The 19,316-nt window shown below is 41.3% G+C and overlaps 1 protein-coding gene across 1 annotated transcript in view; it reads left to right on the top strand.

The window, feature by feature from the left end:
* Positions 1 to 19,316, top strand: part of TLN2 (talin 2) — a 394,205-nt gene that overhangs the window by 246,839 nt on the left and 128,050 nt on the right. Inside the window, exons 12-17 of the mRNA XM_069483220.1 lie at positions 7,313 to 7,468; positions 12,085 to 12,186; positions 12,926 to 13,002; positions 15,529 to 15,709; positions 16,559 to 16,672; positions 18,827 to 18,935. Coding sequence (XP_069339321.1) covers positions 7,313 to 7,468; positions 12,085 to 12,186; positions 12,926 to 13,002; positions 15,529 to 15,709; positions 16,559 to 16,672; positions 18,827 to 18,935 — 739 coding nt within the window. The remainder of the gene's footprint in view (positions 1 to 7,312; positions 7,469 to 12,084; positions 12,187 to 12,925; positions 13,003 to 15,528; positions 15,710 to 16,558; positions 16,673 to 18,826; positions 18,936 to 19,316) is intronic.

The following is a 19,316-nucleotide window of genomic DNA, read 5'->3' as shown; positions in this document are numbered from 1 at the left end:
CAATAGGTTATATAAGATGGCATCCTATGAAACCACTAAAGTATTTGATAAAATTCAACATCTGCTTCTTATAAAAATTTTTTTTTTAATTCTGGAATATAAGTGTACTTGCACAATATGATACAGTATGTCAAACCTATCATCAGTATCATACTTAACAGAAATGCTAGAGAGAAATCTATAAAAATTGGAATCAGAGCAAGTGCACCCACCATATTACTCCCTTTAACATTGTTTTGGAGGTTTTAGGAAATGTAGTCAGATATAAAGATGAAAAAAAAGTCATTGCTTTAGGAAATGAAGGAACAAAATTATTATTACTTGTTGCTGTGATTATCTCATATCAAGATGCACCAAATCATTTTTTTAACTTTCTACTTTGAAATAATTATACATTCATAGGAAGTTGTAAAAATAGTACAGAACCTCAAAAAGTCAGATAATAATGAGTGTTGGTGAGGACGTGGAGAAATTGAAACCCCCATACACTGCTGATGGCAATGTAAGATGATGGAGCCACTTTGGAAAGCAGCCTGTCAGTTCCTCCATTGATTAAACAGACAGATACCATCGGACCCAGCAGTTCCACTCCTAGCTGTTAAACACCAAAGACGATTGAAAGTGTATGTCCAAGCAAGAATTTGTATGTGTATGTTTATAGAGGTGTTTAGCCAAAAGATAGCAACACAAATGTCCATCAACTGATGAATAAACAGTTTATGGTATATCCATACAATGCAATGTTGTTCAGCCATAAAAAGGAATGAAGTGTACTCGTACATGCTACAATGTGGATAACTTTGTAAACGTTATGCTAAGTGAGAGAAGTCAGTCACGAAAGACCATTTACTATGTGACTCCATTTATATGAAATGTCCAGAATAGGCAAATCTATAGAGATAGAAAGTAGGTTAGTGGTTGCTTAGGAATGTGGTATGGTGAGGAGAATAGAGGAATGATGCTAAAAGGTGCACGGTTTCTTTTTGATGTGATGAAAATATTCTAAAATTAACTGTGGAATTAAAAAGAAAAAACAGATCTCGTGTACCCTTCATCAAGTTTCCTTTAATGGTAATTTGTATAGTGTAGTATCACAACCAGGAAAATGATATTGGTACAATCCACAGACCTTACTTAGAGTTCACCAGTTTTACGTGTATTAATACTTACTTGTGTGTGTGTATGTGTTTCGTTCTATGCAATTTTATCACGTGTGTAGATTCATTTCACCACCACCAAAGTCAAGTTGCTCCAGCGCCTCTTGGAGAAAGTGCTGTTCTTCCTCCATTGAATTGCTTTTGCACCACTGTCAAAATTCATTTGGATACATCTCTATGGGCCTATTTCTGGATTTTCTGTTCTGTTTCACTGCTTTCTGCATTTATCCCTCTGCTAATCATACTATCTTGATCCCTTTAGATAGATGGTAAGCTTTAACATCAGGTGGACTGACTCCCTTCACTTGTTTCTTTTTCAACATTGTTTTAGCTATTTGAGGTCCTTTTCTTTCCATATACACTTTAGAACAAACTTATCTGTATCTACCAAAAAACCTTGCTGGGATTTTAATAGGAATTGCTTTAAATTTATAGATCAATTTGGGACAAATGACATTTTTACTATGTTCAGTGTTTTAATCCATGAACACGGTGTTAGAGCCTCCTTGATTTTGTAATTTTCAACATATAGATCCTTTACATGTTATAACAATATGTATAGAATAATTTTAATGTTTAGATTTATTAAATTCATTAAATTTTCCAAGTAAATTAATAAGACATATGTCAACCACATGAAATAAGCCCTTAGTACATGTAAAAATAAAACCATTTAGAGTATATGATAAAGAGATCACATACAGAACAGCACCAAAAAAAAAATTTTATGTCTAAAGTACAGTAAGTTTTTTAAAGTCATCAATAACAGATTTCTCAGACCCCAAACTGAATGTAGCATTAAATTGTAAAGGAGCTTCATTAGCATAATTTTAAGAAGTAAATTAAAAGTGAATAATTTCAGCTTCTCATTTACTACTTTATAGGCTTCTATGAGAAACTCTAAATCAGTGAAATTATAACTTACTAAACATTTAAATATTGATACTGAACATACTTAATGATGCCACAGAGCCTTGAGATGAGTCATAGATATTCTGAGAGAGCTGGTTTCATGGTTAGAGCCATATTTTCTTCCATGTCGATGATCATTTTGTCCTGATAGTGTCATACATTATGTTGTTATAATAGAAAGTACTCTCATCTTAGAGTTGGGAAGGTTGGCCTAAAATCTAGGGTGACAGTATATACTTATGTGAGAAATAGCAGAAACGTATATGACCTTAAGAGTCACACTTAACCTCTCTCAATCTCAGTTTCTTCATCTGACAAGTGGGGTGATAATTCCTTACTGAGCTCTAATGAAGATTAAGTGAGCTAATGTATGTAAATAAGTGGAATGCCTGGAATTGCCTATAGTGTAAGGATATTTGATTAATTTTAGATGATCTCTGTCACCTAACCATTCCCACATTGCCCAAATTCCTGGAAGATAGGAAACATCTTAGGCTTTGCCAGCCATGCCACTCAGCTTTGCCCTTGTAACATGACAGCAGCCATAGGTGACAGGTAAATGAATGGGTATCGTTATATTCCTACAAAGTTTTGTTTATGGATTCTGAATTTGAATTTCATATAATTTTTACATGTCACAAAATATTCCTCTTTCTTTTAATTTAAAAATGGAGAATTCATTTTTAGCTCTCAGATGATTAAAAAAATTAGGCAATAAGCTAGACTTAGCATCAGCCATGGTTTGCCGACCCCTAAAGAATATCTGTAAGTGTCATAATGGGGCCACAGGGAACAGCACTAGGCTGCAGTTTTCTCAGTGGCTAAGACATACGCTTTGAAAATAAAGACCTGGGTTTGGATCCTGGCTTTGCCACTTAGTAGTTTGACCTTGGATAAATTACCTTACCTTCCACCTCTAAACTTCAATTTGCTTGCCTATAAAATGGTTACTTTTTATGAGGTTTAAATAAGATAATATAGAAAAGGGGACTGCCTCATATAAGAGCTCAATAAATGGGAGCTGTAAGTGTCTCCATTCTTCCTCCTTCATTGATTTCTTTTGCATTTCATCATGATGTGCTAAATCAAAACCCTACAAGCAATGGTAAGGTGTTTCCCTTTGACCTGCATAGGATCTTGTTTCATTCCAGAAAATTCTTGTGTGTAACCCTTCTTCTAAATTTGCCTTTGAAATTTCCCTGCAGTTGTAGCCAGAGACTTGAGGTGTGAGATACCTGGGAAGCTGACCCTCTTCCCCTCTTGAACTGTAAAAATATCACAGACGACATCAAGAGCATCTCAGAATCATGAGTTCAGTCAAATGGATTGCCAGTGGTTTTTAGAGAGAGAAATGGCTAACAAACAGGGTCTTTAACACCCTGTTTTGCTCTTGAGCCACCATCCCTTTCTGCCATGCCCCTAAAAGAAATACTTATACTGAATACAGAGCAAAATACACAAGGCCACCCTTCGGCCAAGCCAATGCAGAGCTCCAGTGGCTCAGCTGGATCACAGGGAAGACGCTTTGGGCTTAGCCACGTTGAAGTGAGGGGCTGAGAGCAAAACCTTTGCCCAGTTGCATCCATCGCTCAATTCTGAATCTCACCTGTGAAGCACAGGTGATATAAGAATCAGCCAATCTCCACACCTGTGAGAAGAACCGGCCGACAGCAGGCTTGATCATAGCTGGCCACCGGGGCTTAGCCCACAGTAAGGGCTGAGATACGTTTGTTTGAAAGAAGATTATTAGCAGATCCTGCCTCTCCCTAGTAGAATGCCTACATTCTCCTGCCTCTGAATTATGCAGATGATAGCCATCTTCAAAACAAAACCAACCTCATCAGGACCACCTCAAGAGAGAAGCTTCTAGATAGCTGGCAAAGTCATAGCTACAGTCTCTGTGTGTGTGCCAGTGTATGAGATAGGTGGTTCTTCACCGGAGGCTGCCTGAGCCTGCTTTTGTCCACTGGAGACAAAGGGATGCTGGTCTGTGCAGCTGGAAGGCTGGAAAGGAATGGTGTGGGGTGGACTGAGATTCCAGGTGTAGGAAGGAAGAAGGGAGCCTTATCGCCTTGTGGCCTTCTCCTGACATCCCTGCCACTGAGGACCAAGACAGGTTTCTGCACCAGGGAAGACCCTACATTGCTGTCGCAGATCTGAGCCGCTTGCTATTTTAACTTTCTCCAGCTGCTCTGCATTTTGTGGGTAGGCGCTGAAATAATTTTATCCCGTGATGGTGGTCTCTGTTGTCAGTTTCAGCCTTTTTTGAGTTCGCTAAACCCCTTTTCCCCAGTTGTGACCTACAGATGGAACGTCCACTATAAGTTGATTGTTCGCTGTGGTTACCTCTCCCAGTCCGGAATGGTCTTGACAAGAGTGTGGGCAATCCATCATGATTCTGCATTCCCGCACCCCAGAGCCCCTCGCTGGGGAGAAGTACGGATGGGAAAGGATGAAGGGAACAGCTGCAAACCATATTTTATCTCCAATCCCCTTCCTGGGTCCCAGCAGCTGGGCTTGCGCCAATGCTGTGTGACTGAATTAGCTGCCTAGAACCTTTCAACCTAAATCTCCGTGTGGCTCCTGAAGCCAAATTAGATTAACTGGCATTGTCTGCCCTGAGCTGATTTCCCCCGTTGTGGAACTGGCCTCTTTTTGAAATGAATCTGACTCTTCTCTGTGTTTTTTAAGACCTGAGGTTCATGCAGTGCCATATTCCCCTCCTCAGACACCCACACGGATTCCTGATACCATTATGTCCTTCCCCTGTGAGGAAGCTGGGGGTGTGCTGTGACCGTCACCGTCTGAGGGTTTATGAAATACCTATGGCTGGGGGGTTGGCCTTTTCTTTTTTTATTTCCACCAGAAGACAGTAAGCTGTGGTGAACAGTCTGCTTTTGAAGTCAGGTATTTTTGAGCTACTCAAATATGTGTTCAAATTATGGCTTTACCACTCGTCGCTGTGGGCCTTGGGTAAATCAGTGGTCTCTTCATTTGCAAAATGAAAACTGACAATGATGCCAACTTTTTGGAGACACTCTGAGGATTAATGGATAATGGCTAGACAATTAAGTATCCATCTTAACTTTTTCTATCCCTATTTTAAATACTGTGATCCTGTGTTGGGTGTGTGTACACATATTCACATGTACATACATGTATGTGTGTGTGGGGGGGGGATGTATTCCCCTGAGAATAGCAGGTTAGGTGTTGCTATATTCCAGCAAATATTACTTGAACGGTTTGTCTTTTTCCTGACAACACTAAAAATAAATGTGCATTAAGTCTGCAGTCCCCAACCGTGGGCGGTGGACTGGTACCAGTCCATGGCCTGTTAGGAACTGGGATGCACAGCAGGAGGTGAGCAGTGGGGGGGAGTGAGCGAAGCTTCATCTGTGTCTACAGCCGCTCCCCATCGCTTGCATCACCACCTGAGCTCCACCTCTTGTCAGGTCAGCGACCGCATTAGATTCTGCATTATGGTGAGTTGTGTAACTATTTCATTATATATTACAGTGTAATAATAATAGAAATAAAATGCACAATATTTGACTCATCCCAAAACCATACCCCAACCCCCATCCGTGGAAAAATTGTCTTCCATGAAACCTAGTCCCTGGTGCCAAAAATGTTGGGGACCTCTGCATTAAGTGAAATTTTGGAAATAAGGAAAAGCACAAGAGAATAATATAAATCACATGAGATGTTCAGTGTTACCATTTTTTTCATGTAATGGACATGTATCTGTTTTTAAATTTTTATTTCGCATAGGATCAGGCTATGTGTACTGTTCTATTTTTTACTTTGTAATATATTATGAATAATTTATTTCCATAAAACCAATTGTTTTCCTACAATATGATTTTTAATAATTATAGAATAGTCTGTTATCTGGATATATCATTTATGTGTCAAGTCCCATATTATTGAACGTTTGGGTTCTTTCTAGTTTTTCACTATTATGTATTCTGATTAAACTTCATGTGGCATAATGTTTACACACATTTATAACATTTTTTAAAAAACTAGGTTTCTAAAAGTGAACTGTGTCAAAAATAGGAACATTTCTAAGGCTTTGGATAGATGTTAACAGATTTTCTCCCATAACGCCTTTGCTATTTTAATAAACTTTCGTCAGTAGGGGACCCTGTCACATCTCAATTCTGGGTACTAATTTATTTAAAAAAAAAACCTCTGCTATTTTACATAAGTAAAAAATTTATTTGCTTATTGTTTAGTTTATTATTTTGAAAACATTTTCTGTTCATGTTCTAAAGCAGTTATTTTTGTTGATTTATGAGAACACTTAACATAGTATATGAATTTTAATATTATTTGTTGCACATTTGTTCCTCAGTCATTTACTATTAAATATTTAATTTTTTAAATGATGAGGTTTCTTTTTTGTGCCTCTCTCTCTCTATCCCTCCCTCTCTTTTAAGACGTATCAGATATATATTTTTTGAGTTAAACCTGTTAATCGTTTCCTTCCTGGCTTCTTATTTGGGTGTTTTTCCTAGATAGTCATTTCTCACCTAGGAATCACAAAAATATCCACTTGTATGTTCTTCCTGAATTACTACTCAATCTTGAATTTGTTTTGGTGTGAGTGTGAGATAGGGATCCATTATGTTAATAGACATGATTACTATATCTTAAAAAAATCATTAAAACTAATCCTAAAGTTGTTTTAAGTATTAATATCAGTAGATATAAAAAAATACCAAGAACAGAGAATCCAAATGGAAATATATTTCAGAGATTTTTTTTAAAAAGGGGCATGGGAGGCTGTATTTTCTCAGAATGAGATTTACTTGGCAGAGTTTTAGTTGATTTTAAATTATAGATTAACCCTCTTTTGCTACTCACCGAGCTAGCTACTGGGATTGGTAATATTTGGAATTCACCCTAGCATCTCTGTCTTTGGGTGTCTTTTCAGTTCTATCCTGCCTTTCTGACCTCTTCTCTGATTTTGGAGCAATCTGCCCCCCCAACGTCTCTTTCCAGGAAGCAAGCCTTTGGATCTTTCTAGTCTTCTGATGTCTCTGTTTTAACTCCTATCCCTTTAATTTAGTGAATCATTCGCCCAGCTTCAAAACCTTGGTTTTCCAATAGCCTGCCTGTTTTGAAACACAGCGTATGTAGGTTGAATGCAGATAAAACATGGCAAAGTCCCTGATACCTTAGCAAACTCGGATGTATTCAGAGGAGGAGCTCTGACTCTTGATATCCTCCTGTTTCAGGAAAAGATGAAAGGCAAGAACAAGCTGGTACCTCGCCTCCTGGGGATCACCAAAGACTCGGTGATGCGTGTGGATGAGAAGACCAAGGAAGTGCTGCAGGAGTGGCCCCTGACCACGGTCAAGCGCTGGGCAGCCTCGCCCAAGAGCTTCACGCTGGTAGGGACTGGCAGAGGGCAGTGAGGGGACTAGCACGGGTGATATTGTGGGGCAGGAGAAAGACCAGGTCCTCGCCCACTGGGTTTCTCTGGCCTTCGAGAGCCAGCATGGAGGGGGAAGATGATGTGAGCCTGTGGGCGGCAGGAGGGGGACTGGCCCAGCAGTAAGAGACAGGCCAGCGAACCTGGGTTTCCTTGGCCACCGCTGCCCCTCTGTTGTTATGCATAAGTCTGCCTCTGGTTCATGAACTAGGAATAGCCACTCAGCAGGGTGATTCTCAGTTCTGTGTTCCGGATGACATCTCTAGCACATCCTGAAAGGAAACTTCCTAACACTCTGAAGCCCACGCAAAGTTCCCATCTTTAGCTGTTTTTAGACATTCCTAAGAATTGTGACATCTTGCTGAGAAGTGTTTTCCCAGCCCACCTAGAAAGACAGCACAATATGTAGTGGAAATAACATAGATTTTGGGAAAGTATCAGAAACCCCATTTTGTCATCCCCAGCTCTGTGCCCTTGTTCATGTTACCTCTTCTCTCTAGGCCTTAATTTCCTCAGTTTTAAAATGGTGATAGTAGTATCTATTTGACAGAATTGCTAGGATTAAAGGAGGTGAAGATGATAAAAAGGTTAGTATAATATTCATGGCAAGTAGGGAGAATACGTGTGTGTTCCAGGTCTTCAGACCTCTGAATTCCTCCTCTCAAGTTCAATATTTGCTGTTTGCCGAGTATAACTGTATTGTCTTAACTATAGCCACATTTACCTGTGAAACTAGGTAGGACGCATATTTTGTAGGGCAAGTTGAGCAATAAGAGAAATCAAAAAGTGCTAGAATTGGTCAATTTCTTCAGATTCCTGAAGTCTGTAACTTAAAAAACAAAAAAAGTGTACAGAAGGGGCCTTGGAAGGAGTGATTAGTTATCTAATTTGATCATAGATTGACTGGTTCATGCCAATTAGAAGGAACCTTCAGAAAACATACCTTCTTTCCTCTTCTGGTCAGTAACAGCTATACTTACATGGCCTTTGACACTGGGTTTTCATACTTAGAGAGCTACATCATCTACCATTGTACTGTGTCATGTACAATTGCTAAAGTAGAAAAATCAAGAAATCAGTATAAACATGTTATTTGGAAATACTAGAAGAAACTTCTAAGAGTTGAAAGTGGTTACCTTTGGGCGGTGTGGTGGAAAGTGAAAGTGTGAATGAGTAGGACAAAGAACAACTGTGTTTTGTTATATATCTTTTAATACCCTTGGTCTTTTTAAACTATGTCCAAGTATTTTATTAAAACAAAAATTTATTTAAAAAATAGTTACAATAATCTCAGTAACTACCTCAAGCAAAAGAGAGAATGAATATCAATATTTTTATTAGAGTATAAAGTTGGATTAAAGCTCATAATATGTAATATTTTTTTCCTTCCTACTCTTAGGTTTTATTTAGTTTCCACATGTTTGAAGGTTTTCCTGTTGGCTTTCTATTATTGGTTTTAGTTTGATTCCATTATGGTTGAGAACACACCCTGTATGATTTCAATTCTCGAAATTTTAGGGTTTGTTTTATATCCTAGGATAGTATCATTTTTGGTGAATGCTCTATGAGTACCTGAAAAGAATATATGTTCTGCTGTTGTTTGGTAAAGTGGGTTCTATAAATGCCGCTTAGATCTGTTAGTTGATGGTGGTGTTCCAGTCTTCTATATCCTTGTTAATTTTCTGTCTAGTAATTCTATCAATTGCTGAGAGTTCTCAACAATAATTGAGGATTTCTCTATTTCTTCTTTCAGCTCTATCAGTTTTTGCTTCATATATTTTGAAGCTTTGTTGTTTGATGCCTATATGTTTAAGATTCTTATATCTTCTTACTAAAGATATTGTTTTATCATTATGTAATGTTCTTTTAGTAATTTTTTTGTTCTCAAGTCTACTTTATCTGATGTTAATATAGCCACGCATGCTTTTTAAAATTAATCTTGGCATGATATGTACATATATTTCCATTCTTTTATCTTCTACCTACTATACTGTTATATTTGAAATGAGTTTCTTAGAGGGCATAATTAGCATGGTTGTGCTTTTCTTTAATCCATTCTGTCAACCTCTGTATTTTAATTGGTATATTTAGGTTATTTATATTTAAACTAATTATTGGTATGTTAGAGCCTAAGTCTATCATCTTATAATTTTTGTCTGTTTGTCTTCTCTATTTCTTTTTTCTGCCTTTTTTTTTTTTTTTTTTTTTTTGCCCTCCTGTGAGTTGCTTAAACATTTTTTAGAGTTTCATTTCAATTTCATTTATGTTTTTGGGAATATCACTTTGTGTAGTATTCTTAGTAGTTATTCTAGATATTACCACGTACATGTGAAATTGATTACAGCCTACTACTAGTGTTACTGTTTCACCCCTTTAAGTAAAATTTAGGAACCTTACTTGCATTTAGGTCTCTTTCCCCTCCCCACTTTTTGAATATAATTGTTCAAATATTTCTTCTGTATACACTAAACACCACATAGGGTGGTGTTGATAACTTTTGCTTCAAACATAAAATATGATTTAAAAAACTCTCCAGGTGAAGGGTAGTCTCTTACATTTCCATCTATTTTCATCCATCCCATTGCTCCTCTTGCTTTCCTAAGGTTCCCAGCCCTCTTCTGTTACCATTTTGTGTTTGCAGAGCTTCCTTGAGCTATTCCTAAGGGTATGTTGGCTAGCAACAAATTCCTTTAGTGTTTCCTTCCTCTGAGAATGTTTTTATTTCCCCTTCATTCATGAAGGATAATTTTGCCAGCTACAGCATTTGGGATCGATGGTTCTTTGCTTTTAGCACTTGAAAAATGTCATGCCACTGCTTTCTGACCTCCATTGGTTCAGAAGGGAAATTTGCTGTCATTCAGGTTCGTGTACATTTATAGGTAATATGTCATTTTTCTCTGGCTGTTTTTAAAATTTCTTTATCTCTAGTTTGCAGAATGCTTAATGTTGGTTTCTTAGGGTTTATTCTATTTGGAGTTTGCTAAGCTTCTTGAATTTGTAGGCTTATGTCTTTCACTAATGTGGGGAAATTTTCAGTCATTTCTTCAAATACTTTTTTTTTTTTTTTTGGTTCCATACTGTCCTCTTGTGTAATTCTGGTGATATTCATGTTAGATCTTTTGTTTTTGTCTCACAGATCTCTGAAGCTCCGTTTGCTTTTTAGTCTATTTTCTCTCTGTTGTTCAGATTAACTAAATTCTTTTGATCTATTTTTACATTTGCTGATTCTGTCCTCTGTCATCTCCACGCTACTATTTAGTTTATCCCGTGAGGTTTTTTTCATTTTGGTTATTGTATTTTTTCGTTTCTATAATTTCTATTTGGTTCTTTTTTATGAGTTCTGTTTCTTTGTTGAAACTTTCTATTTTTCTTTTTAATTTGCTTCAAGAGAATTCGCAGTTGATTGTTGAAGCATTTTTATGATGGATGGTTTAAAATCCTTACCAGATAATTCTGATTTGTTTCAGTATTGGTATCAATTAATTGTCTTTTCTCATTGTTATTGTGGTTGATCTGGTTCTTGATATGAATATTGATTTCTTTAAATTATATCCTAGACATCTTGGTGGTTAAGTTAGGAGACTCTTGATCTTACTTAAATCTTCTATTTTAGCAGGCAGCTACTTTGTTCAGGTTCAGTGTCCTGGCCTACTTTTGTGAGATTTAGTTGCAATGACAGTTTCATTTTCTGAGCCCTTGCAGTGCTATTCTGGACTGCTTTGTTCTTTTGACACTGCTGGTCTTCGTGCACAAACCCTGTTGGTTCTGGCTGTGAGGGCAGAAGGCACTTCCCTGGGCTGCCTGCTGGGCAACCTTTGTTGGAGGAGGCAGAAGCCACTGAGCAGAGGCCAGGGAGACACAGAGCTTCACTGTGGCTGCTGCTACACAAGGATCAGTCACCTGTCTGCCTGGGTTGTGGAGCAGGGCCTGGGATGGTCTTGCAGGGATGGGGAACCTGTGGCCTTCTGGATCCTTGAGTGCAACCTTTTGACCAAATCCAGATTTTACAGAACAAATCCTTGTAATAAGGGAATTTGTTCTGTGACGTTTGGATTCAGTCGTGGGGCCACACTTGGGATGTGGAGGGCCACGTGTGGCCTTGAGACTGCAGGTTCCGCACCCCTGGCTGGGGTTTCACTGCTCTGCAGCTGCCTGTAAATGGCAGCCCAGGCTGTTGAGCAGGAACTAGGGATCCCAACTAGGTCCCTGTTGGGCTTCCCCTCTCCTGGTCCTCTGGCCAGAGAGAGCAGGCTTTTCAGACTGTCTGCTGAAGGTCCCAGTGTTCAGGCCTCTACGGCTCCCAGTCATGGGGAGGTACATGGGATAGAAAAGAAGCCAAGAACTCTCACTGCATTGTGGTTTCTCAAGGCTTAGGGCCCCCAGCCAGTTCATCATTCCCATTTTCAGAGCCTTTATCATTGTGCAATAAATTTTATGGTTTTCAGTTGTATTTAGAGGGAAGGAATAGGGAAAAGTGAATCTGTGTCACATACTGTCCCAGAACTGAACCTTCTAGCCTTTAAAACTTCTGATGTATCTGTTATAGCTGTATTTCTTCCAATTCTATTTTTTCAGGATTTTGGGGAGTATCAGGAAAGCTACTATTCGGTACAAACCACTGAGGGAGAGCAAATATCCCAGCTTATTGCAGGCTACATCGACATCATCCTCAAAAAGGTATTTTGTGCTGATGCAAGTTGGAAAAGTGAGATTGCTGTAATAAAATGCTCATTTAGATGATGTGGCTATCTTGAAATAAAAACTTTATTTGAAATATCTGATTCACTAATTTAATCTCTGACATTAGATTGCTTATGTGTGAGATCTTTAACCTCAAGATCCTATGAGAATTTCTGAGTTCACTACAGCACATACCCGTATCATTTACTGCCAGGCAATGAGCAATAGTGTATCACTTAGCTTAATGAATGAGCCTAGCTTACCCCTCAGCATCTTCCTCTCCAGGTAGGTGTGTTGTGCTTTTCAGATTGAAGGACAAAAAATGTTCTTTGTAGTTTTTGTGTTGTTTTTTTTTTTTTCCCCCCCTAACCAAATGTGGTGGGGTTATGTGCCATAGTGGTATACGGAAAAACAGACTCCCTAAGGCTTCAAGATACAGCCCATTCAAATAACCAACTAATAAGATGTTAATATGTGCATCTTGATTTTTTTTTAACAAGGTAAAAGTGTCTATGAAATGAATACAAAAGACGTATCTTTATAGTATATAATGTATTTCTCTGTCTTATGCTTTTGTTCAGCCATCACTTAATAAATATCCAAAACAAGAAACTTTGGGTAAACCTTAACATTTTTGCTTGCGCTCCTTCAAAATGTCTTTTCAAAGGTCCTTGTGTTAAGACCTATTAATTTTCACTTTTGCTCTTTTTTTTTTTTTTTTTCTCATTTTTTCCAGAAACAAAGTAAAGATAGATTTGGACTAGAAGGTGATGAGGAATCAACTATGTTAGAAGAGTCCGTTTCCCCCAAAAAGTAAGTGGTGTTAAGGGTGCTGGAGAACTGCCTCGCCCCGGGTGAGCAGGTGTCCCCTGCCAGCGCAGGCCTGGCGCTGTCAGGCCCGTCACCTGGGGAAGACGGGGGCAGGTGTCAGTCCAGTCTTGCTTCTCTAAGTGCGGGCCCCGGGTCAGCAGCACTAGGGTGTTGCGGAGTCAGGTGAAGATTTCAGGGAGACACTGAATGAGAGGTGATGTTTAACTCCATCCTGAGGGGAAGTGAGTGTTCAGCAGTCCCATTTTTTACTTTTGATTTAAATCTCATGAACTCTGGGTCATTATCATCAGAAAGCTGGAGAATGAGCTTCTGTTGGATTCTGGCCCTTTTGCAGGGAGGGCTGGGAGGGGGGTGTCCAGCCAGGGGCGGGGTTGCTGTCTATAAAGTATTGTCTCCCGTGCTGTGAAGGCAGTGGTTACAGAAGTACAGGGAGTGGTTAACGTGGACTCTGGAGCCAGACTTCCTGGGCTCCAATCTGGGCTTTGTGTTCTCCTCTGTGGCCCTGGGGAAAGGTACTGAATTCTCTGCCTTCATGAGCTCATCGATAAAATGGGGATAACAATAGTACCACCCTGTGGGTTTGGTTTTCATGATTGAGTTACCTAATAAAGCACATAAAACAATGCCTGGCACATAATGTTTGCAATTATTCTCATCATCATTATTTTAAATTCAGTGTTCTCAGTTTAGCTCCGTTTATAGATGAGGAAACAGATTTAGTAAAATTAAGTAACATCTAATAAATGATACTTCTGTGTGAAATAGAGCTCTGTAATAACTTTCCTTATGCACACTTCACTGTGTGTGTCCGACATGCTGTCTCATCCGACCCCAGTAACAACTCCCTATGCAAAGGTCGGCCAGAGTCATCACACCCAGTTCCTGGGTGAGGAAACCGAAACTCAGAAGTTAGTGAAGATGCACACGCGCCACAGAGCCAGGACTCGGATTCAATTTTGTGGTGTTTCCTATAGTACACTGCCAGAAAGTTCTAGCATGTTCCACTGTATTGAACTTGCTCAGCCATAATAGTTTACTGAACATTTCCACCCTTTCTGCCATTTTCTCGCAATCTGCTTCCTCATCACCCCGAAGGTGCTTTTCCGTTTGTCCCCTATTAGTACACAAGTTGGAGGCAAACTTGATGGGGTCCATTTCAAGTACTTGCTACCCTCTGGCAAAGCACCTTACGTCCTTGGAATTATTAGTGACTACTGGATGGAAATTGGTAAGCTAGTGCTTCCTGATGCGGTGAGCTGTTCACTTCAGAGGACTCCACTGTACTTGTGCTTCCCGTAGGAGCAGCTCAGTAAGCCTCCGAGCCCAGAGTGCTGGGACCCTGTCCCCCGCCCTCTGTCTGGGACCATTGTAGCCCCCTCCACTGCCTCAGGATCTGATCGCTGTGGGGTCTGATCAAGCAGGAAAAATGGTCCAGGGTGGTTCCCATCGCTAGATCTTCCGCTTCTTCCTGTATTAGTCTTTAGCTGAGATCTCAGGATGCAGCTGATTTCTCAGTGGAGTCCCCAGAACCACCCTCCCTAGTCTCACACCTGCCCCCTTCCCCCAGACATCACGTTTCTCCATGGATGTCTGTTGCTTGGGATCCTAGCATGGCTATCAAGCTTTGCCCTGGGCAACAGGGAATGATCTGGGACGGTTTGAGAGCCCTGGGAGGGGAAAGCCCCTGCCTCTTAATGCAGCTGCACTCCCCTCCCCCCACACACATGCACACAGACTCCCCCACCCCATTCTCCCTGTGAGTTTGTCCCCTGGGCTTCCAAAGAAGATTCCCCCCCCCCCCCCGCAGACTTCGTACCTTTGATCAAAGTCCTTTGCACTTACCATTCATTCTAAGGAACTATTAAGAAGTAAAAAAAAAAAAAAACCACTAATTTTTTTATTAGATACCCTAAGAGTCTTCCCAATCTTTAGTTGAAATCATCTGGAAAAGGTGCCACAGACTGTCACATCGTGAAGTGTCCAGAGGCGATGAAACATCCTCTGTGTCAGTGGCCTTGGACCTGGGGGAGGGGGAGCTAAGCTGTGGGAGATTTCAAGTTCATTTCCACATTTCTCCCTTCAAGTTCAGCAATGATTTGTATCTCCAGTCCCTAGAATGGAACCTGGCACGAGGTAGATATCATTTGAATGAATGTTCTTTTAGGTATGATTTCCCAAATAATAGATTAGTTTATCTAGAACCTTCACTTAAACCTGGAACATCATTATAGGAATATCTGCTATGTTTTGTTTTTTATAAGGACAAACTGATTGCATAATACTGTGAACCTATTAGGTGGATAAATTGGGAATCATTATTTGATTACTGATTGTAGCAGGATTCATCTCAGGGTTCTTCCTCTGAGCATTTTAATACTACTTCATTCCTGATTCTCTGTGTGTGCTGCTTTCAATCGGCCTCCACAGCACAGAGCAGCAAACATATGCGACATCTGTGGTGTCCTCTCATTACACTGCACGCAGGTGACCTAACTGCCTTCCCCGCAGGTCCACCATCTTGCAGCAGCAGTTCAACCGCACCGGGAAGGCGGAGCACGGCTCGGTGGCGCTGCCTGCCGTGATGCGCTCCGGCTCCAGCGGGCCCGAGACCTTCAATGTTGGCAGCATGCCCTCGCCGCAGCAGCAGGTCATGGTTGGGCAGATGCACCGAGGCCACATGCCGCCACTGGTGAGGCTTCCTGTGTGTGTCCCCTGCTCGTTAGTATGCTGCCTCTGGCGTGCGGGGGACACTCTCCAGCTCCCGTTGGAACCACGGCTCATTCAGCTGTGAGCTCGCTGGATGACTCTGATCATTGCCTGTCTGGGATCAGAGGTATCCTCTGTGGCTGGAGAATTAGGGACCTCTCAACGTGACTTTGATATAGGGACAGAACCCTGCTCCCCTGCCCTGGCAGCAGCAAGCGGATGGGCCCAGATACCCCTTGGAGAGTCTGGGAAGTAGCTAGGTGTTCAATGATGCTTTCATTTCACGCCAGGGGCCATTGATTTCCTTCCCCCGTGCTGGTCTGTCTCAGTGCCTCTCTGAGGCCTGCCTTGGGGATCCCTGGCTATTCGGCAAGAACTTTGTGAAAGCTTAAGAGCCTCACAGCTCAGAAACAATTTGACTCTGCAAAAGCAGGCAGGCGGTAGGTTTGGGTGGGATCCTTGAGTATTTATCAAGGAGCGCTCTCATTTAACACTCCTATGTTTCCTGTGCATGACATCTTTTGTCATCAATACTCAAGGATGGGATTCCCTTAGTTCCCCTGCAAGGACTCTTCTGAGCCTTCTTTTCAGCTAATTAAGCTCTCCACGTGCTTCTGATTATAATCCCTCTCGCAATCACCTTCATATTGTATTCTATTAATATAACGCAGTATCTATTTCTGGCCACCAGGTTCAAATGGGACATGATTCAGGCACTGTTGAGATGTAGCCTGGGCTGCTTTGTCTTGAGCTTTTAGTTCTGTTTTGCATAAAGGGCCATGTCAGTCCCGGCGGTGTGGTTTGACTGCCTTGTGTTCATCTGCCCTTGCAGACCTCAGCCCAGCAGGCCCTTATGGGGACCATCAACACGAGCATGCACGCCGTCCAGCAGGCCCAGGAGGACCTCGGTGAACTCGACTCGCTGCCACCTCTCGGCCAGGATATGGTAAATATTCTTCAGTTGTTTTCGTTCCACGAGTCTGCCCTGGCAGAAAACAGGGCTGCGCATTCTGTCTGGATTCAACTAGTTGAATCTCTATTCCCAGCTAGGCGAGATGGACACTCATTTTTTTTTTTTTTTAAGATACTGAGTCTCCCTCGGTGCACCCACATGGGAGAGAGTCATAGGGTGCTACTGGCTTTGGCAGTACCACGGGAGGGCTAAGAACAGGCCTTAGAGTAGGGTGATCTGGGTTCACTTCCCAGCTGCAGTTCTCACTGGCTGTGTGAATCTGGGCCACTCACCCTCTCTAAGCGTACACTTTGTCGTCTATAAATAGGCTTGCTGTGAAGATGCGGTGGTCTAATCCCGTGTAGAGTGCTTTGCACGGTACCTAGCACGTGGTGAGTGCTCATTAGCATCAGCTGTGTTTGTTTTTATTACTACCTGTGGTTCTCAAACTTTGGCATGCATCAGAATCACCTGTAGGGCTTGTTAAAACACACAGCTGGGCTTTCTCCTTGTTTTTTCTGACTCAGTATGTCTGGGAACGGGCCTGAGAATTTGCATTTCCAAGATCTCAGGTGATCCTGAGGCTGCTTGTGTGGGGGCCATGCTTTGAGAACCCCTGGTGATTACTAAGCTTTTCAGCAGGGCAGAGGAATCAGTCCAGAGACCTTTCCTGTAGCTGCTGTTGTGAAAATCACCTAACTCCTCGCCACTCAAATCATGGTCCACGGGCCAGCAGCATTGGCAATACCTAGGATCTTGTGAGAGGTGCAGAATCTTCGGCCTTGCCCCAGTCTAATGAATCAGTCTGCACGTTAGCCAAGTTCCCAGCTGCTTTGTGTGCACATTCAAGTTTGAGAAGCGCTGGCTGGTACTGTCATGCCCAGCTTTGCCTTGTGCCTTAGAATCACCTGAGGAGCTTCACAAACAAAGCCTAAACCCCCAGCTCAGACTGAATAAATCGATGTGCCTGTGGGTGTGGCCTGAGTATCAGTGGTTTTTATTCCCAGGTGATTCTAATGGACAGTCAGGGTTAAAAGCCACCGCTGTCGGACTGGTACCATCACAGGGGCCAGAACAAAGATACAGACTGCCCTCCAAATTCTCCCTGAAATGCTGGGGTTTTCATTTGCATATTTGTGTGCATGGGAGCTGCTGGTGTCCTCAGTGCTGTTTCTCTGAAGAACCTGAAATCATTAAACATTTTGCTTTGGGGAACTTCAGGGTGAAACTGTCTCTGGCAGACTCCCATAGGCAGTGCGATTGTGAGGCAGTGTTTTAAAACATGCCTGCCTCACCAGTGTTCAAAGAATTAGAATGCAATGAAATATTATTGGCACTAGACATTGGTAAACCTGGGTTAACATTTTAAGGATGTTTTGAGAAGCAGATCAGCACCTTACTACAGGGTCATCATTATCAATAAAAATGATCATTTACTAGCTAAGTCCTGGAATGCCAGAAAATAGAGAATTTGCTACGTATAGGTTGAAATAAACGTGTAAGAACTAGAAAGGGTTTTTAAAAAGGTTGAATTCCTACAGTAGAAGAAATGTAAGGCACAGGACTTGGATAGAATGTGCCTGGGGTCATGTCACCTGTTAGTGGGAGAGCTGGATCCAGAGTAGGGGTCTTACCCCATCCCCCCAGTCTTACCAGGAAAGGCGTCACGTCTGTACAAGCATGGCACTTAATCGTCTTCAAGGCAGTTCATGTTATAAACAAGAGAACGCCTGTGAGCTGAAACACCCTAATTCTAACCCTGCTCCCTAAAAAGCAAGGTGAAAATTAGCAACCACTGTTAGTGCTCACGTGTGGTATCAGGAGACATTGATTTTTCTCCTCATTCTTTTTCAGTTGAATTTACCTAAACAAAGCCACACAGCATTTTCCTTCCTAAGATCTTACAAGTTAAAAACAACATAGTGTTAGTATAGACACAGGGAGGGAGAATTTACATGCCATTCAGCATCTTTGAATGAGCAAGAGGCCTGCTAAGGATACTGTCTAAAATAACGTAAGGGCCCTGTGAGAGCCGGCCCAGTAAGAAGAGTGTGGCCAAAATGCTGGTCTCGTTGTATGGCAGGACTTGTCTGGTCTCCTGGGTAATTCTGTGCCGTGATCGTGTCGTGCTGTTGTCTGGCTTTGCAGGCGTCTAGGGTATGGGTTCAGAACAAAGTCGACGAATCCAAACACGAAATCCATTCTCAAGTTGATGCTATCACAGCTGGAACAGCTTCAGTTGTTAACCTCACGGCCGGTAAGTCCCTGAGGGATTTGTGGTGTGTTGTGGTTTTATTATTAAAAAAAAAAAAAAAAAAAATTAAAAATAAATAAGTTTTTATTTGCCGATTGAAACAACAGATTTTCATCTTATGAGAGGGTAGTCTATTTTAAGGCACTTGGAGTACTTCAGGCATTTTCTCCCAGTGACCCAGGAGAAATGTAAGGAACATCTCGTTCCTTTTTGTCTGTATCACGCATCATCATTAAAAAGTCACTCACTTCGCTCTTCTCATTGTCAATATGCTGGACACACTTCGAAGTCTGTTGAGGCTAGTTTCTGCCTTCTGGGAGCTTCCAGTCTGAAAACGGTTTTGAACTGACCATCTCAGGTGCCATTGCCCGTCTAGCCCAGCGG

Source organism: Eulemur rufifrons, chromosome 2 (assembly GCF_041146395.1).
Source record: "Eulemur rufifrons isolate Redbay chromosome 2, OSU_ERuf_1, whole genome shotgun sequence".
In the NCBI taxonomy this organism is placed as follows: domain Eukaryota; kingdom Metazoa; phylum Chordata; class Mammalia; order Primates; family Lemuridae; genus Eulemur; species Eulemur rufifrons.
The sequence above is the reverse complement of the archived record's forward strand: the minus strand, read 5'-3'. Positions and strand labels throughout refer to the sequence as shown.